General features: G+C 43.5%; 1 protein-coding gene across 4 annotated transcripts in view; it reads right to left on the bottom strand.

The window, feature by feature from the left end:
- The window catches only part of mfge8b (milk fat globule EGF and factor V/VIII domain containing b), an 83,164-nt gene extending 58,614 nt beyond the window's left edge, over positions 1-24,550 (bottom strand). For 2 of the 4 annotated variants that reach the window (XM_041175049.1, XM_041175045.1), the window contains exon 1: positions 24,250-24,549. In XM_041175049.1, coding sequence (XP_041030983.1) covers positions 24,250-24,319 — 70 coding nt within the window. In that variant the 5' untranslated portion in view covers positions 24,320-24,549. Of the gene's footprint in view, positions 1-24,249 lie in introns of all 4 variants that reach the window. The other 2 variants (XM_041175046.1, XM_041175048.1) reach the window with 2 other exon arrangements.
- Positions 24,551-24,755: the final 205 nt, after the last annotated feature.

Genomic DNA, 24,755 nt, shown 5'->3' on the forward strand with positions numbered 1-24,755 from the left:
CTGGATCTCATATTAATTAACTGTACATGAAACATTTAAAAGTAATTAGGCACTATATAAATTCGAGCTTTCTTCTCACCCTTTGCTGTTTTCAATGCCCGACTAGTGACTTCCTGAATAGAGCAGAGGTCTTCTGGAATAAATTTCTGCTCCATCTCAATGGGCCCAATTCAAAGATCACAGGTTTCAAATTAATTTCACCAGTAGTTTAATGAGTATAGTAACGATGGAAACATGTGACCAAAGGCCAGCATTTTCACGGCCATATTAATTGTGAGGAATGTGCTCCGTCCCAGTTTGTTTGAAGGCAAATCAAGCTGACTCACTTAACTTTGTCAATTACAGCAATTAAGTAAGTATAATTGGTTCACTGATGCAACTCTGACCATCTGTAAAAAAAAAAAAACAGGCAACTCCTGGCCTTCTATTAACAAATTCCATTCTTACACAGTTCACTTTTTATATATTTCTTTTGGCCGTTCTCTCCATGCACAGTTATAACTTTGAACTTGAATAAGTTGCTGCCCAGCTAATCTCAAAGGTTTATTTTCAGTCAGCACTCAAATTCTTTATACTGAATCTCTATGGTTAACTTTACAGAACGGAAAATACTACAGAATGTGAATCCAAATTGCTGACTTTTGTTTCCAGAGGGTGAAGCTCTATGGTGGGGGTGCAAATTCAGACAATTTCCCTTTCTCTCTATATCTGCATACAAAACCATGAAGGGAGAAATTGGTAATGGGCAGGAGCACAAAATGGGCAATGGTGTATCACAGCCCGTTTTACTCCCAGCCTGATTTTCACTTCCATTGGACTCGAAGACAAGAAAATTGAGCGAGGTGTAAAATGACCACTGATTTGCCATCTGCGGAGAGGAGCACAGTTAACGTTTCGAGTCTGAATGACCCTTCAACAGACCCTTCAGTTCTGTTGAAGGGTCATTCGGACTCGAAACGTTAACTGTGCTCCACTCCGCAGATGCTGCCAGACCTGCCGAGTTTTCCCAGGTATTTTTGTTTTTGTTTTGGATTTCCAGCATCCGCAGTTTTTTGCTTTTAACTGATTCGCCATCACCCACTTGACATTGCCACTCAAGACCAATGTGTTTCCAGCCACCCACCCATCCATCCCCCACCAACCCCACTACCACCCATATGTCTAGCACTTGCCTGCAACACTTCACACCTCAGTTTCTAGATGTTGGATTCCAGGGGCTTAATTTTTGGGCCCTGAAATTATGCAACCAGCCAACATGCAGGATTCCTACAATTAGGCTCAGTAAGAACCTGTTGAAGGTACATAATGGAAGCCAATACGCATTTTCCAGTTGGCCTTAAGTTTCTCAATGCAACGGCGGGGGAACAGATCAATGACTGGAGATGGGGGACCTCACAGTAATATGATTGGAGCAGGGGAGGGCGGCGGGAGAGGTGGTGCAAGGCTCCAGGCAGTCTTATACTGTCTTTCTACTTGCATGGGTGGGAGTACAGCCAAAGGCTACCCTATAGAGGGGTTCCTCCTCATCCCACCCCCCGCCCCAATCAAGGTCATGATGCTGGTAGCCTGGCTACTTTTTGATAAAAACAAAAAACTGCGGATGCTGGAAATCCAAAACAAAAACAGAATTACCTGGAAAAACTCAGCAGGTCTGGCAGCGTCGGCGGAGAAGAAAAGAGTTGATGTTTCGAGTCCTCATGAGGACTCAAAACGTCAACTCTTTTCTTCTCCGCCGACACTGCCAGACCTGCTGAGTTTTTCCAGGTAATTCTGTTTTTGTTTTGGCTACTTTTTGTATTTTTTATTAAAATTTTTAAAAACTGGCTGAGAGGGCACCTTCTTGTTGAAGCGCACTCAGTTACTTTGTTACTGTAACCGGGTGCTTATCTGAAGCTGAAAGGCCTTTGGTTGCCTCTTCAGCATTGACAGCCTGCCTTTTGAACAGGGAACCTCAGTTAAGGGCTCACCCATGTGAAAATTTTGATTTTAATCAGTTTCCCATTGGAGACTGGTTTTGGTCCTGACTCCTGTTTCCTGCCTCCATGGAGAAAATCTAGCCCTGGATGTCACACTTAATCACAGATGCAAAATAATCTTAAAAAAAGAAAAATGTCATGACAGTGTTGTTAATTTGGAAACAAACTGTATTTTTAAGGCTACATCTATAAACCTTGAACTGATTTTAAAAAGACTGTTCATCAAAATGGCTCCAAGCTTCCAGACAGCTTTGTGGATCCAGCTGATAACTTTGGAGATGACAAAGACAATCTTTAATTTGATATTGACTCAAAGTTTGTCAAACCAGCAACAAATGAAATTCAATCAGCATTCATTGTAGGAATGCAAATTCAACCTCAGCAAGAACAAAGGACTTGGCCACTTAAAAATACCTGGAAAAACTCAGCAGGTCTGACAGCATCTGCAGAAAGGAATACAGTTAATGTTTCGAGTCTGTATGACTCCTCAATAGAATGAAGGAAAAATAGAAAAGAGGTGAAATATAAGCTGGTTTAAGGGGGGTGGGACAAGTAGAGCTGTATAGATGGAGATAGTCAAAAGATGTCATAGACAAAAGGACAAAGAGGTGGTGATATTAGCTAAGAAATGTGTTAATAGGTGACATTAAGGGTAGAAAGCAGGACAAGCAAGGTAAAGATAGACCTATTGGGGGGTCGGGTGGGGGGAAGGGATCGAAATATGCTAAAAGGTAGAGATAAAACAATGGATGGAAATATATTTAAAAATAATGGAAATAGGTGAGAAAAGAAAAATCTATATAAATTATTGGAAAAAAAGGGGGATCGGAAAGGGGTTGGGGATGGAGGAGAGAGTTCATGATCTAAAGTTGTTGAGCTCAATATTCAGTCCGGAAGACTGTAAAGTGCCTAGTCGGAAGATGAGGTGCTGTTGCTCCAGTTTGCATTAAGCTTCACTGAAACATTGCAGCAGGCCAAGGACAAATGTGTGGGCATGAGAGCAGGGTGGAGTGTTGAAATGGCAAGCAACAGGGAAGTCTGGGTCATGCTTGCGGACAGACCGAAGGTGTTCTGCAAAGCGGTCACCCAGTCTGCGTTTGGTCTCTCCAATGTAGAGGAAACCGCATTGGGAGCAGCAATGATGCCTTATTTGGAACATGACTCAGCATTTGTCCAGGTCACGTGATACAGTGGCCATCTTGGCTCCCTGCTAAAGATATAACAGAAGTTCAAATTGACTTTTCAGAGGGACACCTTCAGAGACAGGACTTCATCGAATAGAGCGAGAGGGACCAACACGCATGGGGAGAGAGGGACTAACATGCACAGTCGTCGAACTGATGTAATTAGCCAGGCTAAGTGCAACGCTGCAGATCCTTGAAAGGGTAATAAAGAACCTCATCTCTCTCCCCCTACCTGGTTCCATCTTCAAGCTTACCTAAGAAAACCAACATCCTTAAGGATTGTCGACAGGGGCAATCCCAACAGCTGAGACAACTCTGCAATTTCACAGCCTTCACTTCAGGCGACATAACAATGCAACTACGAAATAACAGACCTGCATGGAAACAGAGACTGAGATCCATTCCATTTTTACACATGTTGTTTTTTATCATCATCTGTACCTAGTTTTTGTGCATGTGTGTGAGGGAGTGAGTGATATGTAGGTTCTTGAACAACTTCCAGGGCAAGAGCGTAAAAAATAAACTAACCTTCTTTCCTTTTTAAGTATAAAAGGCTCACCTGCTGGGTTTATTTAAAATTGACTCACTAACTCCAAAAGATAAGATAAATACAAATATAAAATTATCACAGGCAATAAAAAGTAACACCTTAAAATTGTCCATGACAGGAGAAAAGTCAGCTATTGACGCTGAAATTGATTAATTAATCTGAGTGCAAGTAGCTTTTCTTCATGTGCAAGCCTAAATAGTGAGTGGCAGCAAGTTCTTAACCCATACAAGCCATTAGAGTTGGGCCCCACACTTGCCTTCACATACACATGGGTAGCCTCCAGCAGGGGACACTAGACAGTGATCATCAGTGGATCTCTCATTGACCATTGTCTTTCTCCTCCTGCTAAGATCAATTAGCTTAGCATGCACTGGGCATTTTGACTATATGGACCAGGTTTTCATGAAGTCAGGAAGTCGCCACAGATCTTCAAATAGTGGCGGGTGGGACCCCAATGCAGAAGCACCCCCCCCACCCACCCTATTTCTGATTCCATTTTACAAGCAAGAAGCAAGTGGAAGGGGGCAGTGCATGATTCTCAGAGGAGGGAGACCCAACCTCAGCAGGGCCATTGAAACTTAATGGTGAGTTCAAACAGACCCAATTTTGGGTGCTGCTAGGTCTTTAATCCCCAGTGTCGGAGTCATGAATTAATGAAGCAGACATAAACACTCTTGAAGAGCGGGTAGGTTCTGTTTAATCGTCATGATCGAAAGTCTTTTAAATCCCCTGCTCTTTAAGCATTAAGAAAAGCTGAAGCTGTCAGTGTAAGTAGATAAAATCCTCTACAGAAATGTTTTGATTGACAGGCCTTCTGGTGTAAGTTAGAAAAAACATGACTATTTGGTCATGCAATTTCAACAGAGTTCTTTTTGTCAATTGTGTTGGGCTATTATGTTATTATGAATTCTTGACTGAGTTTTAAAAACTACAATTATCTCAGTGGGGGAGAGTAACAGCAATATTAGATTGTTAGAAGTTTATTCTTTTCATCTCCACATTGCTCCTGAAGTCTGCCATGGTGGATACTGAGTGAGTGGCTATGTGGATGGCATGGAGATGACAGTATGAGGGGCATGTGGTATAAGGGAGGCATAAGGAGTGGGTGGGGCATGAGTTGGCATGGAGGGACCATGGGGATGGGTGGTGGCAGTGAGGGAACATGAAGGGTGACAGCAGGTGGTGGCAGTGAGGGAGTGTGAAGGGCAAGGGATAGATGGTCTAACTGGTTCTAAAACAACTGTGATGATGAAGTACCAGAGAACCAAGAAGGGCCTTCTAACCAGCTCACCTTGGCACCCACCCACCCCTGTTGCTGCCTAGGATCTGCTTCTGGGGTCTTGCCCTATCCTCCCCAGAGTGATAATTGGGTCTAACAGGGCCCTTTAAACTAAGGTGGAAATTTCCCAACTTGAGTTACCATCCGTAGCGGTGAAAATCCAGTGCCACGTCTCATATTTACACTGGGAGATGCTCACTAAGCCTTTAGAGGTTATGGAACTTTATAAGTTATATAAAAAAAAAATCCACTGCTGCACCAAAATAGTCACTAATGCACCTCCATCTTTTCAAATGCATAAAATATCAAAAGGTAAACAACAGTCACATTTAAACACTTTGCAAGAAGCGGAAATCATTGCAATTACGCGTTCCATGGCTGCAGTGGATCTGTGAAATGGTTTGTAAGTTAATTGGTAAAGAAAACCTCAAAAGCAGAAATGCCCATTACATTTTCCTCCTCAGTACTGTAAGCTTGCAACACCCCTGAAACCAATTTTCGTGCAGCATGAGGTTCTTGTCACACTTCAGGGCATTCCACTGGGTGTGTGTAAGTGGGATTTGAATCAAGCTTACTGAGCAGAAAATGATGATTCACATCTGTGGTTCCATTAAAGGAAAGTTAAAGCAAGTACTTCTACAGGGGTCCAATGTACTGCAATTATTTTTCTATATAAAAATGCTTGAATTGTTCAAAGAACTGTGTTGTTTCATATTATTATTACGGACAGGGAGAGATGATGTGGGATAACTTTCCCCTTTTCCCATCTCTCAGCTGACCACAACAAGATGTATTTTGAGTCGGAGTATTTTAACCCCTTGAGTGCTGCGACTTTAAAAAACAGACATGAAACAGGCTTCAATAATAATAAAAACAAAAAACTGCGGATGCTGGAAATCCAAAACAAAAACAGAATTACCTGGAAAAACTCGGCAGGTTTAACTTGGTTCTTCTCCGCCGATGCTGCCAGACCTGCTGAGTTTTTCCAGGTAATTCTGTTTTTGTTATGAAACAGGCTTCCTTCTGAGTTTAAATTGAAAGAAAGGATAAGCATTTTATTTCTCACAACACCTAAAATGTAATCACAACAACACTCACTCTACACATACTAGATACACATACACAAGAAAAGATGATTTGCTGAAAAAAGAGACATGTCGAAGCTTTTTGTCTTGCACTCATCAGCACACTTTGCAAGAATATAAATATAAAGGGAAAACAACAATGTACACTGTATGAGAAGAGCGTGCTGATTGGTTGACAAGTAATTGGTAGAGGTGTTGCCATGGAGTCTGACAGTTAACTGCCAAGCATTTTTTGAAATTTGAGACAGGCAGGTGACTCTGATTGGTCAAGGCATTACCCTGAGGAATGAGTCAGCGAATGGCTGTCACTTATTTTGTTTCACTGAAACAGGTGCAATGTCTGCACATGTTCTTTCTGTCTGCAAAGAACAGGGCCCTGTGTATTAATATATGTAGCTTCCAGTACACGCGAATGCACCACATTGTGAGCCTGACTGACAATCTTAAATTGGTTGTCAGCATCATTCTTAGCACACTGAGGATTATTTAGCTAATTTTGTCCAATCATGGAATCACGTCTCATGTTAGACACCAGTGTTTTGAGTATTGCAAGCATGGGCTGGTTGGATTCGTCTGTAACTTACCCTTTGCAAACAGTGACTGGGACAAGTTGTTTGATACGATCCACCATTGAGCAACAGATGAAGCTAATTGTTTCACGCTGCTACTATGCAGCAGTAACACGAGTGGTATTCGCCACTAACAGGATGCTGCCATCAAGTCAAAAAGATGCTCCGACTATCACACAAATGAGTAAAGTGGTATATGAATTTCAGTGCCAGTGTGATGCTACGTATGTTGGCCATAAGTCCCAAAAACTGGTGGATTGTATCAAACAGCACGTCCCAGCCACTGTTCGCAATGGGCAAGGTACAGATCATACCCAACCAGCCCAAGCTTGCAAAACTCAAAACACCGTGTCTAACTTTAGATGTGATTCAGCAATTGGACAACATTTGCTAAATAATCCTCAATGTGCTAAGAATTATATTGACAACCAATTTAACATTGTCAGTCAGGCTCGCAATGTGGTGCATTTGTGTGTACTGGAAGCTACATATTTTAATACACAGGGCCCTGTTCTTTGCAGACAGAAAGAACATGTAAAAACATTTTGTTTAGCTGAAACAGACACAATTGACCGCCATTTGCTGACTCATTACTCAGGGCAACACCTTTGCCAATCAGGGTCAAGCTGCCTGGTTTAAATTTTCAAACAATGCTTGGCATTAACTGTCAGTCACCATCACTGATGCATTCTCCATGGCAACGCCTCTACCAGAGTTCACTTACCAACCAATCAGCACACTCTTCTCATACAGTATAAATTGTTTTCCATTTATATTAGTATTCGTTTGAAGTGCCCTGATGAGTGCAAGATGAAAGGCTTTGACAAATTTTTTTTTAAGCAATACTCAAATTCTGTACTATCAAACGACTAAAAGATTATTTCTAAAGGTATAATATGCACTTAAATTACTTAATGGTTTAAAAAAGGTCACTTCTAATCAGTTGTCAAGATGATAGTTGAAATATTTCAGGTCTAAAGGATCCCCTTTTGATGCTCTGAAGGAAAATGAAGGTCAGAGGTTTCTGGTGATGAATTCACACTGGTTCATTCCAACAACAGCATGCGTCTGGCTTTACAGGGATTCAGCCAACTTCAACTGTAATGAAGAACTAAACTCCGGCAGGTAAAACAAACAAGCTCAAATTTCCTGCTTACAGTGGCTTTTGAGGTAGGGTCCTCCCTCGTGTTGGGCTTCCCACTAGTCTTGTACCCCAGACTGACTTCCCTAGCCTGTTCTTGTGGATTAATTGGGTATTTCTTATCACATGCCAGTTTCTGTCTTTGCTTTGGTCCACACAATGATGGCTACACAATTCACCACAGAATGAAGGGTGTTTTCTATTTTATCAACGTTCTAGCTATGACTGGCCTCCAAAAAGGTCTTTATTTGAAATTCCATCTTCATGGGGCTGACAAGTCCAGCAGTCATTGTAATTTTAAATCTCTTCCATTGAAATGGTGGAAGGTAGTCAATTAGCACCTAAGATCATCAACTGAATTTTAAGTAACTTCCCAGAGATACGTTCAGTCATGTCTGTCTCTGTCTGTATAGAAACTGCAAAAGAAGTCATCTGCTGTTCATTTTGTGAAGCTACAATGTCCATATTCCATGTTGCTTTTTAAAAGTAAAGTGTCCATCTCCCAATAAGCTTTACAGGCAGATGACATGACTGTAACTTTATATTTACATAATATTGGAGACAAGGTCCAGGCTGAGGTAGGGAGGGGTGGTGTGCTACTATAGTCCTGTTATGGTCTCAAATATCATGATACAGTGTTGCATGTTATGGAATTTCACCATATACAGTAGCTTCAGATTACAATACAGCAGCTGGAAATGAGGGCCCAGCCCAAATATTGGCAGAGGACATTGAAAATGAGCCCAAAAAGCTGTCTAATGAACCTCAGGAAGGAGTCTAATGGTAGTTCCGACAGACAAATCATTTGACCAAGTCGCTATTCTCTCATGCACGATCTATATGCAATTACAGAATGCATGGTACCCACATAGTTATCTGCCTTCCTCAACTACTGTGGATTCCAGTACGTTCATTTGTTATTGAAAAATGTTAAGCCAAAACTTTTGTTCCGCATGTCACAGGACTTAATTTGAATCTTGTCTTTAAGTTGGGGCAAAATAAGCAACAGATGAATACATCCTTTTATTCCATTTTTAAACACAAAAGTACAGTGAATTCTTTCAGTCCTAGGCTGCAAAACAATTCTCAACAAAGTCCTTGAAATTGAGAGTTGATATGGTGCCTGGGACTGAAAGAATTCACTGTATGTGATGCACATTGTTAAATTAGCATAACAGGGGAGCGTCGTTGGAATGTCTCCATGGCCAATGAATAGTTTTTCCCTTTCCACATTGATCTTTATTCCTCAGGTGAGACAGACCACATCAAGAGCACTCACTGGAAACATCATTAAGAAGTGTGGCTTGGACCTGAAACAACATGTTTGCAAGAATGCCAAGGCACTGACTCAGTCCAACATGTGTTTGCTGAGTTCCCCCAAATCAGATTGGTGTAGATCTGCAAAGAACCCTGGAGATTCAATCCAATGTAGAAGATGACCAGAGATTTGTATTTTGATATTCATTCACGGTGATGTGGGCGTCACTGGCATGGGCAGCATTTATTGTCCACCACATAGTCCCCCTAAATGCCCTTTGGAAGGTGGTGAGCCGCCTTTTTGAGTCACTGCAGTCTGTTTGGTGAAAATACAATGTCCATATTCCATGTCGCTTTTTCAAAGTAAAGGCCGCTGCGCCGATCACCATTTCACGCTGGCTGGCCAGTTAAGACCCACCCTGCATAAAACATGTCTTCCCAATGGTCGGGAAGGGCCAGGTGGGGGAGGGGGCCAGTTGGCTGCCGAGTTCAATGGTAACCCAGCGGATGGTTTGAAAAGGACACAGGCAGCACCTTGAAGGCTGCCAGGGAAGAACTGCCAGGAAAGAACGTATCTACTGCAATGTGAACACTAAAGTTATGGCATCAAGTGCGGCTGGAGATGCCAGGCAGGAGGGGTGGGCACTTGGCCCCCTGGTTTTCGGATGAGTACCTCACGGTCCTCCTGGAGGAGGTGGCTGCCAGGAGGGACACCCTTGTCAGCAGAGATGAAAGGAGGAGGCCACCGCACTTGACAAAAAGAGCTTGGGAGGAGGTGGCAGCACAGGTCAACAGCCACGACATTGTGTGGCACACAGGGGTGTAGTGCCGCAAAAGGTTTAACAACCTGCTGCGCTCGGGAAGGGTGAGTACAGTGTTGTCATGCACCAGTGTGCTCATGTATTAAGGTCTGGCCATCCTCCCTTGTGGAGCTCAGGGGTGTTAGTCTGCCAACTGTGAATGATGCTGGGGCTAGCCAAGGGGGTGAGACCTGGCTGCTTGGACTGAGTGCCTTGCGGCTCGAGGGCCAATACTCGGGCATGCCCTGCAAGGAGTTCCTCAGGTGGGGTTGGCCAGGCTGCAATGGTGCTGCAGGTAGAGGGTGGACTAATCCATGCTGTCCTTTCAGGAGAAGACGACCCATAACAACATTGAAAGGTTGAGGACAGATGGAGGCCCCCCAAACCTCCTAATCCTATCCAGAATTGAGTAGGATGCCTTAGAGATGGAGATGCGCCACGCACTTTGGTCAACTGGCTGGGGTGTCAGACGAAGGTAAGAGTGCAGTGCATAGAGGTGAGAGGTTTGGGTGATGCAAACATTCTTGTGTAGTCTCATCATTGATGGGACCCTCAAAACTGGATTTCCCATTGATATTTGAAAGACGATGGCACCATGAAGCAGATCTCAATTGTCTCACCAATTGTCTCGCATGGCATGCACAGTGACAATGTGATGTCAAACTAATTTAAGGTAGTTATGGAAAAGGACAAAGGTGGACCAGAAATAAAAAGCCCTGAATTGGGGAAGGCCGATTTCAATATGATAAGACAGGATCTGGCCAAAGTGGACTGGGAGATGCTACTTGTAGGAAAGTCTACATCAGACCAGTGGGAGTCACTCAAAAAGGAAATAGTGAGAGTTCTGAGCCAACATGTTCCCATAAAGGTGAAGGGTAGGACCAACAAGTCCAGGGAACCCTGAATGTCAAGAGATATAGAGGATTGAATAAGTGGAAAAAAGGAGGCTTATGGCAGATACAGAGGGCTGAAAACAGCAGAAGCCCTAGAGGAGTATAGAAAGTGTAGAGGGGTACTTAAAGTAATTAAGAGAGCAATGAGGGGGCATGAGAAAACACTGACGGGCAAGATAAAGGGAAGTCTCAAGGCATTTAAAAAATATATTAAGGGCAAGAGGATAACCAGGGGAAAGAGAAGGGCCCATTATGGACCAAAGTGGCAATCTGTGCCTGGAGCCGGAGGACATAGGTAAGATTTTAAATGATTACTTTTCATCTGAGTTCACTATGGAGAAGAACAATGTTTTAGGTGTAGAAATCCGGGAGGGGGAACTGTGATGTACTTGAACAAATTAGCATTGAAAGGGAAGGAGGTATTAGCAGTTTTAGTGGGATTAAAAGCGAATAAATCCCCATGCCCAGATGAGATGTATCCCAGGCTGCTATGTGAGGCAAGGGAGGAGATTGCAGGGGCTCTGACATTAATTTTCAAATCCTTTCTGGCCGCAGAAGGGGTGCCAGATGACTGCAGGGCAGCAAATGTGGTGCCATTATTCAAGAAGGGTAATAGGGATAAAAATAGGTAATTACAGACCAGTGAGTCTAACATCAATGGTAGGGAAACTATTGGAAAAAATTCTGAGGTGCAGGATTAATCTCCACTTGGAGAGGCAGGGATTAATCAGGGATCGTCAGCTTGGCTTTGTCAGGGGGAGATCATGTCTAACAAATTTGATTGCATTTTTCGAGGAGGTGACTGGTTGTGTAGATGAGGGTAATGCAGTTAATGTAGTCTACATGGACTTCAGTAAGACTTTTGACAAAGTGCGGCATGGGAGACTGGTCAAAAAGGTAAGAGCCCATGGGATCCAGGGCAATTTGGCAAATTGGATCTAAACTTGGTTTAGTGGCAGGAGGAAGAGGGTGATGGTCGAAGGTTGTTTTTGCGATTGGAAGTCTGTGATGAGTGGTGTACTGCAGGGATTGGTGCTGGGACCCTTGGTGATTGTAGTGTACGTTAATCAGTTAGACGTGAATATACGAGGTATGATTAGTAAGTTCGCAGATGACATGAAAATTGCTGGTGTCGTAAATAGTGAGGAGGAAAGCCTTAGATTACAGGACGATATAGATGGGCTGGTAAGATGGGCAGAAGAGTGGCAAATGGAATTTAATCCTGAGAAGTGTCAGGTGATGCATTTTGGAAGGACTAACGTGGCAAGGGAATACACAATGAATGTGTAGCACAGTACAGAGGACCAGAGGAACCTTGGTGGACATGTCCACACATCCCTGAAGGCAGCAGCACAGGTAGTTAAGAAGGCATATTGGATACTTGCCTTTATTAGCCAAGGAATAGAATATAACAGCAGGGAGGTTATGTTGGAGCTGTATAAAACGCTAGTTCAGCCACAACTGGAGTAGTATGTGCCGTTCTGGTTACCACACTATAGGAAGGATGTGATTGCACTGGAGAGGGTGCAGAGGAGATTCACCAGGATGTTGCCTGGGCTGGAGCGTTTCAGCGATGAAGAGAGACTGGATAGGCTAAAGTTGTTTTCCTTAGAGCAGAAGAGGCTGAGGGGGGAGCAGATAGAGGTATACAAAATTATAAGGGGCATGGATAGGGTAGAGAGAAAGAAACTTTTCCCCTTAGTGGAGGTGTCAATAATCAGGGGGCATAGATTTAAGGTAAGGGGCAGGAGGTTTAGGGGGGATTTGAGGGAATTTTTTTTCGCCCAGAGGCTGATTGGAATCTGGAACACACTGCCTGAGGGGGTGGTAGAGGCAGGAACCTTCACAACATTTAAGAAGTATTTAGATGACCATCTGAAATGCCACAGCATACAGGGCTACAGGTCAAGTGCTGGAAAATAGGATTAGAATAGATAGGTGCTTGGTGGCCGGCACGGACACAATGGACCAAAGGGCCTATTTCTGTGCTGTATAACTCTATAACTCTGTGACTCTAATGACATGTTGTTGTTCTGTCTTAGATTCGTCAGCACGCACTCAAATCGCAGGACCCTGAAGAGCCACCCCTGACGCCAGAGGACTGCCAGGCTTCACATGCACCTGCGTCACACCCACTTTCTGAACCAGGCACCAGCACCTCAGTGGGCATTAGATCCTCGGCTATAATGTCAGAGCACTGTGGTGAGGGCACTTCACACTTGCTTGAGGAGCAGGCGGAGGCAGAGATTGCCCAGGGCCCCGCCAGTCGGAGGACTGCTGGAGACCAGGATGGTGCTCACTCAAAAGGCAGATAATGAGCCTCTGTAGTCATCCATTAGGCATCAGGTGCTGGATGTCCAGTGGGGTGTGTGGGAGGAACTGGCGGAGATCTATGTATACCATGATCTCTGTTGTGGACCTCTTGGCCAAGCACACTGCCTTCTCCATTGAGACAGTGACGACTCTTATGGAGAGGCAGCTCCAGAATCAGAATTAGGGGTTCCTGGGGTTGCGCTCAGACCTGCAAGCCCTCACACAGGCAATGACATCAGGTGGTCAGTGCCAGTGTGGGTGATGGATGGAGCACCCAGTATCCCAGGTAGCTGCCCATCCATAATGAGCAGGAAGGTCCAGAGCAACCTCACATTAGCGCACGTGCTGCTTGCCATATCTGTGGGATTCTCTCAGGGCGCTCTGGATGACAGCAGTATCTCCTCTGCTCCTCTGCCAGTGACTGTAGCATCTGATGAGGCTACGATAACTGGGGAGATGCCAGCTGGAGCACTGGCCTCTCCCTCCCAGGCAGGGTCAGCACAGGCTCCACTGTTCAGAGGACAACTGCCAAGGTCATCAAGGCCAACAAGACACCAGAGTCAGCAGGCTGTCTCCAATGCTGCTACCAGCGAGTTGGGGGTGGGGGGGGGGGGGGGGGGGGGGGGGTTGAGAGAGGGAGGGGACACCAAGATGTATCACTCACAAGTGTAAATTTAAGGCACCATGAGCACAAAAGGGACAGGTGATCTTCTGTTGTGTAATGTTTGGTTTATGTTTTCTGGTCTGGGGATTAAGAACAGAGAAGGTGGTGTTAATTTTTTTGGATTGTCAAAAATGAGATAAATTTTGTTTTTGTCCTAATGGCCTGAGTGTGCTTCACCTTCATCCAGGATGGAGGCGGCAGCCCTGGCATGAGGTGAAAGCTAATCTTTGGCCACCTATCTGAAGGAGCGTTGGATCAAGGCGTCCCTACCTCCCTGAAGGATACAGAGGTCTGCCTCCACACCCTCAGCATTCTCCTCACCATGCTCCTCTTCTGACTCACTACTGGATTCATTCTCTGTGGCCTGTGGAGCTGCGTTAAGATCCTCTTCCTCCAGTAGGTCCCCCCCTTGCCAGAGCCAGATTGTGGAGAGTGCAGCATGTAACCACTATCAGTGACACCTGCTCTTGGGGGGTATCGTAGTGCTCCCCTGAACAGTCCAGGCATCAGAAGCGCATCTTCAGAAGGCCTATGGTCCTCTCCATCACTGACCTTGTGGAGGCATGACTCCTTTACAATGCTGCTCTGCCTCTGTTCTTGGGTGGCAGAAAGGCATCGTAAGCCACCTTTTCAACGGACAGCCCTTGTCACCCAGCAACCACCCATCCAGTTAGGCTAGAGCACTGAACAGCCTCGGCATCTGAAAATGTCTCAGGATATAAGCGTCATGGGAGCTGCCAGGGTGCTGTGCACAGAGTTGCGGAATCTGCATTCTTGTGTTCACATATTATCTGGATGTTCATCGAATGGAATTCCTTCCTGTTGACAAAGGCACCCGGCTGACCCGCTGGAGCCTTGATGGCCACACGTGCCCAGTCAATTGCACCCTGAACGCAGGGAAACCCAGCAATCGCTGCAAACCCTCTGGCTCACTCAGCCTGGCTGGCCTCGTCCGGACAGAAATGAATAAATGCCATTACCTACCTAAACAGAGCATCTGTCACCAGCTTGATGAAACTGTGGACAGCTGATTGGGAGACTCCGCAAATATCCCCCACTGACCCCTGGAAAGAGCCAGAGGCATAGAAGTTGAGGGCCACTGTGATCTTCAGAGCCACTGGCATGGGGTGTCCACCTGCACAGTTGGAGGTGATCTCAGGCCCAGTCATCTGACAAATGGAGGTCATGGTCTCCCTGGAGAGGCAGAGCCTCCTTCGACATTGCACCTCAGACGTATTAAGGTAGCTGCTTCGCTGCCTGTAAACCCTGGCAGCAGGAGAGTGGCATCTTCTGCAGCCCTTTCCGCCTTGGACTACCTGCTGGCCCTGCCCCCCTTGTGCCTGTGCCTGTCTTTCCACAGGTCGCTCCCCTGGAAGCTGCACTGGAACACCTGGCCTCCTCTCTCCTCTGCCCATCTCTTCATCCTCAGAGGAGGTGCCACCAGCAGAGAACACAATCCCCATTACCAGGGTCAAAGAAGGCTGTCTAACACCTGGAAGGGTCCACACGGTCAAAATCCTTCCAGGGCCTTGGAGACACCAATGAGTCCTGAAATGAAGCTTAGAAATGATAAGAATGAAGCTCAGAACAGAGATGAAGCTGTGAAGTTCAAATAAGCAACCAGCAGCAAACTATCTCCTAAACTCCTCACTACTCACAATGGCAATGTTGCTGAGCCTTTTTATCCTGCCCTTGAATGAGGTTTTGCAAAATGTGGGCTGCCCACCTGCCCCTTTTGCCTGTGTGACGAGCGCAAAATTGCTCAGACAATGTAAAATCGGCTTAATTTGGATTTTTAATGGTCTTAAATGGCCTGTTAATTGATGGCAGGTCCGGCTCTGACTCACGTGTGCGCACCCACCGACCTGAAGATTGCACACATGCAGGATGCCGTCGGGACTGTCGTGCTATTTGACGCCGAATCGGGTCAGGCACGTGCCTGCCCGCAATGCATAAAATTCTGCCCATAAGATTGAGACAGGGTTTGGAAAAGGTGCTGCTCGGTCGGAAGTTCCAGAATTTTGACCCAGCAATTTTTCTTCTGCAAATTGCGTGGATTATCATGTTTTGGTCAAATCAACATTAACATCTACCTTTATGAAACTGAAGTCATAGCAGTGCCATAGAAGTGGCTATCATTTTTTTGAAAGTTGCCCATACCTCTCCCCACAGTGTCTGGAATGAGGTAAAATCAAGGCTCATATTCTGCCAAAGAACCTCCCTATAGCTTTCCTCGTTTGGATCCACCCAACATGACCAGAATCCACGGTAGTTGAGGAAGGCAGGTGACGATTTAGGTACCATTCTATTCGTATTTACAGAATGCTTGTGCATGGGGTCGAAAGATTTGTCTATTGGAACTATCATCAGACTCCCTCCCAAACTACAGTGACAGCTTCCCGTCCCTATATTGATGCATGGTCTGGAGCTGTTTGTTGGGCAGTCCTGAATTAACTTTTGCTGGTTCAGTCCTCCAAAGATCAGATCATTGAAAACAGAGAGGTTATAGAAAAACATTGACACAGAATGTGCTGGTAGATGGACTTGCTCCAAATGCCAACACGTTTAGTGCCAAGTGACAGCCAGATGGGAAAACAACAACCATGTGCCATGGTGGAGACTCCTGACTTTGTACAAAGATTAACACAGTGCCAGGGAAGGACAAAACAGTTTGCTGGCAGATCCCAACTTGCTGTATTAAAGATTGCTCTCAATACTTACATGCCACATACTGCACTGGACACAGATACATATATTTTCAACTGCAATAGTTTTAACATATTTGCAAGCATGCTGTTTGTGGATGTATTTACTTCAGTAAAATTAATAAACAGAAGAAAATACAAAGGAGGAACAGGAGGAAGTGGAACACATGGGATTTCCAACTATTCGTGAAAGAGTCACAAGCAAAGTTGACACCTTCACACTTCATTTCAAGAACAGCTAGGGACAATCAGTACAATTCTAATGTTATTGGCACATTATTGCAGAACCACAGGAAGATATTTGCATAAAATTTGCATAAGTGTGCAAAAATAAACTAAGCACCAAAAAAAAGGCTAGACTTTGATTGACGTAGTTCAGCAGAGTCCCAGATCTAAAAACATAAAACGTAAGAACATAAGAAATAGGAGTAGACTCTTAATATGCCATTCAATATAATCATGGCATATCTTGAGCTTCAACTCCACTTTCCTGCCCACTTGATATCCCTTGATTCCCTGCGACCAAAAATCGATCTATCTTGCCTTAAGTGTATTCAATGATGAAGCATCCACAATATTCTGGGGTAGAGAATTCCAAAAGATTCACAATCTTTTGAGTGAAGAAATTTCTCCCCATCTCTGTCCTGAATGATTGGCCCCTTACCTTAAACTATGTTCCCTTGTTCTAGATTCCCCAGCCAGGTGACCCAAACATATCATAATCTACCCTGTCAAGCTTCTTCATAACCTTAAATCTGTGCTGTACTAACTGATCCCAGTTGAGGTGGCAGTAGGGTAAGGGGGCAGGGGGAGTTGGGGGGTCAGCACTGCAATTGGTCTCTCTGCCCCTAGAACTCAGTCACCTTCACGCATTTATCCAGGATCACCCTAAAATGCCTCACTTACAGCATCCTCAGCGATTACGGCTTCTCGGTGATTCCAGTGGTTTCGTGTCCACTACCATTTCCTTGTATTAATTGCTCCCTCTGGGAAAAAAAGCTTCCTGATATTAGTCCTAACTTTGCATTTCACTAATTATTTGAACCTATGACCCTTGTCTTAATTTTGGAATTTAAAGTAATTTTCCAGTTACTTTTTCCATAACAATTATGATCTTACGTAACCTTTCAGATCAATTCTCATACACCCTCTCTCAAGTCTCTAGACTTTGCTCATAATTCAAATCTTTAAGACTGGCGATTAGCTTTTTGGTTCTTCTTTGTCTTGATAGCAGTGTTTGAATTTCTCCCTTGTGTTTCAGAATTAGACAGGGCACTCAAGTGGTCTATCCTGATCAGAGCACCATACAATTTGTTGACACTTTCTTTTGATACATTTATATAGTTCAATATTCTATTAGCTTTGTTGATGGCTATTCTACATTGGTTGGGCATGTTGATTGTAAAGTCCATGAAGGCTCTTTACACAATTTTATGACTTAGCTGTTTCAACACCACTCAGGGACATCTTCTCCTTTTTGATGGTTAGTGACTCCAGATGCAAAGTGTGCACCTGAATGCTGGCTGAAGGCAAAACTGGGCTCAGGCAGAAAGAATTGGCTCTTGGCAGGGTAATCATAGGCCAATTGGCATCTTTGGAACCATATCCTGTCAATACCAACAGGAAGGGAAAAGGGGGAAAAGAGGAAAATTAGAGAGGGGAATCAGCCAAGTCTTCATTTTACAGATTTTGCTGCAAAAGTGGATTGCAGAGCAATTAAGCCAAAAATATAGTTAAGAACACATTGCATCAATTTACTCACCGCCATATATTTTTATCCATGCAATTTTCTTAAGTTAATTCATTTTTAGCAAACTGTTCATGTAATTAAAGTGCCGATTGGGCTCAAGATAATATTTTGGACACAGCATCCTTGTAATTTGTTGCTTTTCGTTTAAGTACATAATGCGATTATTATACATTCTTGAACATCAGCAAAAGGATGTTTTTCAAAAATATTATCTTCGCGTTGGTCAAAACCAATCTTCAGCTAAAGAATTCTTGTGTTTAAATATGGTCATACTATTGATTATGTTTTTTTTCCCTTTTCACAGATGAGTGCATCTACAGAAATATCATTTGCATCGCATCATTTGTGGCTCAGGGTTCCTGCTAGAAAGTGTTAGGTGAAGTAAGGACATGGCTAGCTTTGGCTGAAATGCCACCTGTAGTTGAATAGTCTATTGACCATCACTATCTTGGCTCATGGAGGCTGATGCTTCACTTTTGATGAAGTATGTCACCCAAACACTAACCTCCTTCTTCTCATTCAGATTGTGGCCAAACAGTTGGGCGTTTTCAGGTTTTATTTTAGATTTCCAGCAGTTTTGACTTACCAATCATCCCTCAGGTGCCAATTATTATTAATAGACTTTCTAACAGGAGTGCCACAGACTCTCAGCCAAGCCAAGGTTGGTTTCACTTTTTCAAACTATGAATCAGTGTGACACAGAATATCCTTTTCCCATGAAATGATAGATGCCATCTAGCCACTAAAAGCACAGCCATACATTCTCCTGTCCAAAGAAGGAAGCATGAAAAATAGCTCCAATTAAAAAGCTGATTCGTTTTACTTCTTTCAATAACAGAGTTGGGAGCTGAGCCAAGTGATAAACTGGTTAGAATGTCAGTTCTCCTGTTGTCATCCAGTGCTGATAATGCTACATTATAACTAGCTGGTGACCAAATGAATCCTTGGCATCTGAGGTTGTTTCTGTCTTTGACAGTCCTCTGCTACAATGCTGTAAGGAGAATGCCTCTAGCGTTCAGCAAGTCATATCCAGCACTTTACCAGAACTGATGAAGCGTACCATCTGAAGTGTTATAATTTGGAAGTCCGAAACGTTTGACTCACTAAATGTTTACTCCTAGGTTTTTAACTATATTTTTCCAGCCCCACTCCAGGATTTGAGTTCATAACCTAACCTAAACACCATAGTCCAGAACTGAGGAAATGCTGCATTACTAGAACTGCCATCCCTGAGGTAAGAGGTTACACTGTGGCTCTGTCTGTTCTGGTAGGTGTCAAAGGTCCCATATAGCACTATTTGAAGAAGTGGGTGGGAAGGAGGTTCTCTGGTGTCTTAGCCAACATTCCTCCCCTCGACTATGCAAAATAGACAGATTAACTGATAGCTCATTCATTGTCGCTGTTTGTACAATTTTGCAGCGTGCAATAGACCTTTGCATCTGCCTATGTATTTAACAGTGACTGCATTTCAAAATAATTCATTGTACATGAAGCACATTTACACAGTTCTGTGAGTCCTGCTCATTTGTTATACAGGTGCAAATTTTTTTGTTTTATCCTCCAGCTAATAGTTTTACACATTTCTCTTTTAAGGGAGAACACCATCTCAAGTCACTTAAGGTCTACTGCATTTTAGGAATAGTTGTACAATTATCTTGCACTTTTGGTCCTGAAACAGCTAAGAGTTTAGACAAAATCCATTTGTCAGGAAATGCAATACGTTACCACAGTCTATTCTGAAGTAAACAGAATCATCACCCACTATCCTATCAATGCAGCATAACTGAAAGGCAGTCTGAACCTTTGGACTGCATGCTACACAATACATCATGGAATGGCACATACCCATCATCAGGGTGTTGTGTAGTACATTATGAATTGACCCATATATACACCCTGCAACTGTTTCTTAACAAGCACAGGAGAGGAGGGTTGCCAGGGTAACTGAGCTGGTTTTCCCCAATTCCAGACTTTAAGAGTAGGAATCAACACTCATCTTGGGACCTTAAGCGTCACTGAGGCAGCAGATTCCCCTGCCTTTGTTTTTGTTCCATGATATTATGTTATGGGCGGGGAGGGTGCTCGTCCTGTGAGAGAGATACTAAACACACACCCAGTCAGTAGTATTGCAGCCAGATAGCTTCTCTCACATAAAATTGCTTTTGAAGATCTTTTTGTTATTATACTTACTATTCACACTTACAACCATGTGTTACATACAGAGATATTAAATGAATATTTAAAAGATTTATGTCATCTTGAACATGATGTAATCAAAGTGAGAGACACGTGATGATGAGGAAAATTGAAATCCCTCCATGTCCTACAGATTACAAAAAGCTCCCAAAACAAAAGTTTCTGCAGTATTAGTACAGCTACAAAACTACATACAAGGGGCCTGATTTCAACTTGATTCATTTACAGGATGTGGGCTAGGCCAGCATTTATTGTCACCCTCACCTCACCTCTAGAGTTCAGCTCTTTTGTCCAAGTTTGAACCAAGGCTATAATGAGGTCAGAAGCTGGGTGACCCTGGCAGAGCCCAAAATGAGAGTCAATGAGCAGGTTGTTGCTAAGCAAATACCACTTGATAGCACTGTTGCTGACCCCCTTCCATCACTTTACTGATGATCAAGAATAGACTGATGGGGCGGTATTGATCAGGTTGGATTTGCCCTGATTTTTGTGTACAGGACATACATGGACAATTTTTCACACTGCCGGGTAGATGCCAGTGTTGTAGCTGTACAGGAACAGCTTGGCTAGGGATGCAGCAAGTCCTGAGGCACAAGTCTTCAGAACTATTGCTGAAATATTGTCAGGGCCCATAGCCTTTGCAGTATCCAGTGCCTTCAGCCGTTTCTTGATATCACGTGAAGTGAATCAAATTGGCTGAAGATCTGCGTCTGTGATGCTGGCAACCTCCAGAAGAGGCCGAGATGGATCATCCACTCGGTACTTCTGGCTGAAGATTGTTGCAAATGCTTCAGCCTTATCTTTTGCACTGATGTGCTCAAAATCCATTTACTCACAGAGTTAAAAATGGGTCCCTTAAGGATTCGGTTCTACAGATACTTAGATTTCCTTTAAAAAAGCCTCAAATTTAGTTCCTGGTTTTGTTTCACGTTATGATAAAGGCTGTTTTGGTTCTGACTGTTTTTGGAAAATATGCTTCTTGACGGGGGTTTTTCATTTAAATGATTACAGGTCATGATCTAACTTACCTTCTAACTTGATCTGGGCTGTGTCAGCATATAAAATAAGCTGAAACATGACCAGGAAAGCTTATGCAGCAAAATTATTTAACAGAATTACTCAGTCATCTACCCAGTGCCCTCATTGAATTCTATCATTTGTTCTGTTCATAGCTGAACATAAAGTGAACAACTCTTTCATGACCTAGGTTGCATGTTAAAAAATCCTTTCTATGTTACTCATTGACTTGATGGCACATCACATTAGGACTGTCATCATGTGGCACCACAGAAGCAGAATGCTAGTGATTCTTCACACATTGCCATAATAGCACAGAAGTGGAAGTGGCAGCTCAAAGGGCCAAGGTAGGTCAGACACTTCATCACATGACCAAGTAACTCGTAAAACTATTTCTTCAACTCCAATTGTCACCTTATCATTCTCAAGTTTCTTCTGTGTTGTATTGGCTATCAGGTTATAACTTAAGACTGTAGATTTCAATACATTTATTGTGATTAATCATGATTTAAATCAAAATATTGCGATTACATTTTTGCTTTCGTACCGACACCCAACATCATTCCCATGCCAGAGTTTTGTTGAGGTCAAGTGCCATGGGAACCATCTGTTCTCTAGTTGTATGGTTACCCAGGAGTTAGACCAGGATTTTTCTGTTTAACATTTCCTGGCTAACCATCCAGTAAGTATGTCAGAACTGTTCAAAATCTCCGACTCTAACTCATTGCCAAATACTTTTTCGAAGCAACCCGGGGAAGAGGGGAATTGCCCATTAGAACTTCAAACTTTCAGGCAACTCCCATAGAGTCAGTGCGTTGGGATTCCAAGGAGTCCCAAGGCAGAACTTGGGGGGGTACATTTTGTGTCCAGGAATCCAGAGACCGGAAGGTCTGGGCTACGATGCCATTGATCACCTTATGAAACTGTTTAATCAACCCCTACTCAATGTCTGACAACCAGCTCTGCCTCCCATCCCCCACCCCTTTCCCTTGTGAAACACCTGGGGTGTTTTGTTCCAATAAAGATACTACATGAGAGCATGTTGTCCACACACAGCCATTTTCCAAAAGTTGTTACCGTAGAATAGACAGAAGGAGCCCTGGATGGTTTCAATCCCATGGAACTGTGTCAGCCATAACTCAGTAATACTCTGAGTCAGAGGTTCAAGCCTCACTTCAGAGGCTTGAACACAAACAATTAGGATGACATTCAAGTGCAGTACTGAGGATGTGCTCCAGTATGTGAGATGCTTTCTTTCAGATGAGACGTTAAACCGATGCCCTGTCTGTCCTCTCAGATGAATGTAAACGATCCCACAGTACTGTGTTTCTCATCATCACCATCACATTGCTGTTTGTGGGAGTTTGCTATGTGCAAATTGACTGATGTGATTCCTACATCACAACAGTAATTTCACTTCAAAAGCACTCGATTGCACTTTGGAGCAGCCTGAGGTTGTGAAAGATGATTAAAAATGCCCAACTTACTTTCTTTCAGGCCAAATGTTAATTGTGTAAATATTTACATTGTTTCTTCACTTTTAGTGGTTTTAAATGTCTGTTGTGGACTGATGACAGCTAATTAAAATACACTTTAGTAGGCATTGTACAAATTCTAACCCTTAGTCATCCAGCATCATAAAGTGCAGGCACATGTCAATACTGCCCATTCAAATGATTAGTACAGTCAAATCCAAGAAGCTCAGTTTAGTTACAGAGGCAATAGGCAAGACCACCTGTTTACAATTTTCAGAATCCCTACAACACCAACTGAAGGTCCCGGATTCACATACCATGAAACAGAATGTGGATATTTTCCTCTGTCATTGTAATCCAGAGGTCCTAATTTTCAGAAATAGCAACCCCTTTTGTGTAAAACAAAAGCAGAAATACCTGGAAAAACTCAGCAGGTCTGGCAGCATCGGCGGAGAAGAAAAATGTTGACATTTCGAGTCCTCATGACCCTTCAAAAGAACTAAAGTAAAAAAAACGTTATGTTGAAGGGTCATGAGGACTCGAAACATCAACTTTGTTCTTCTCCGCCGATGCTGCCAGACCTGCTGAGTTTTTCCAGGTATTTCTGTTTTTGTTCTGGATTTCCAGCATCCGCAGTTTTTTGTTTTTAACCCCTTTTGTGTATTCGGGTAAGACTGTCGATTTCTCAATTTGAAAACAAAGCAGGAAGATTGTGGAATGTGATTCTCAAAACAACAGAAAATATTCTTACATCCCAAGAAGTAAAAACAGACCCGGTCTCTTGACAAAAGTCAGTAGACCTAGCAATAATTTCCCAGGAAGTGAATCATTCCATATGTTCTTGTTAGCCAGGAATCCCTGATTCATCTTTAAGTTCTCCCAAAGCAAACTAGAGAAAGAAAACACTATATTCACTTCAGCTGAGTTGGAATAGAACCGTCATTTGCAGTTGACATGTGGCTTATCCTAACTTTTTATAGCCTGTAAATCCGAATTAGCAACGGGGGATCAATTCACTGCAGTGAACCACTTGTTTACATCTCCCTGGAACTGAGCACAACCCCCTGTAAAATGATTGTAAAGCAAAATAAAAAAAAACTGGCAGAGGTGAGTCTCACTAGGGCTGCGTTTTTCAAACAGCTTTTTGTTATTCTACCAGTTAAGAAATGATCTCATCTCACAGGGTGAATAATACGTGGAATTAAAAAGGGAGGGGGCGGGGGGCGGGGGGGAATGGATAGGTTTTAGTCGAGATTATCCTAGTAAGATTCCCTATCACGAAGTACAATCTGGGAGTTAACACTCGGAAAGAACTCAGTAGAAATCTGAAGTTATCTATAGCAGCAAAAATTCTCAGGCATCTCTTCAAGTTTGTAAAGTCCAGCTGATCCTTACCACTTGATCCCAGGGCGAAGCAGTAAGTGATGAGCAAAGCAGCGCAAAACCTCGGGCTGTAGTGTCTCATCCTCTCCCCCTGCTTGTCTCTCGGCGTTTGTCCTCGAAAGTTGTAAAGGGAAAGGTGGAAAGAAGCTGGAGCTGTCAAGAACTGATATCGCAGATTAGAGGACACGTGCCTTTCTGTGCATCCAATTATCTCGCCGAATTGGAAACGCTGCCTCGGGCACCAGCCCAATGCGTCAAAGTGGGAGCTGCTTTCAGACAGAGGGGGAGGTTTTCTCTGTCTGCCTCTCGCTCCACTTTCCGTCTCACTCTCCCTTTCTCATTCGACTTTTATGACTTTTCTTCCATCGTGTTTTTTTGGAGGGGGGTGGTCCTTTATGAATCTCATTCCCCAGAGCGTTGTTTCTGTCTGCACTGTTATTAAGATAATATATACTTAACATAACAGCTGATTTAATTAAAAATAATTAGGGCTCCTGCATTATGAATAAAAGTCTGTT

This window comes from Carcharodon carcharias, chromosome 26 (assembly GCF_017639515.1).
Source record: "Carcharodon carcharias isolate sCarCar2 chromosome 26, sCarCar2.pri, whole genome shotgun sequence".
NCBI lineage: Eukaryota > Metazoa > Chordata > Chondrichthyes > Lamniformes > Lamnidae > Carcharodon > Carcharodon carcharias.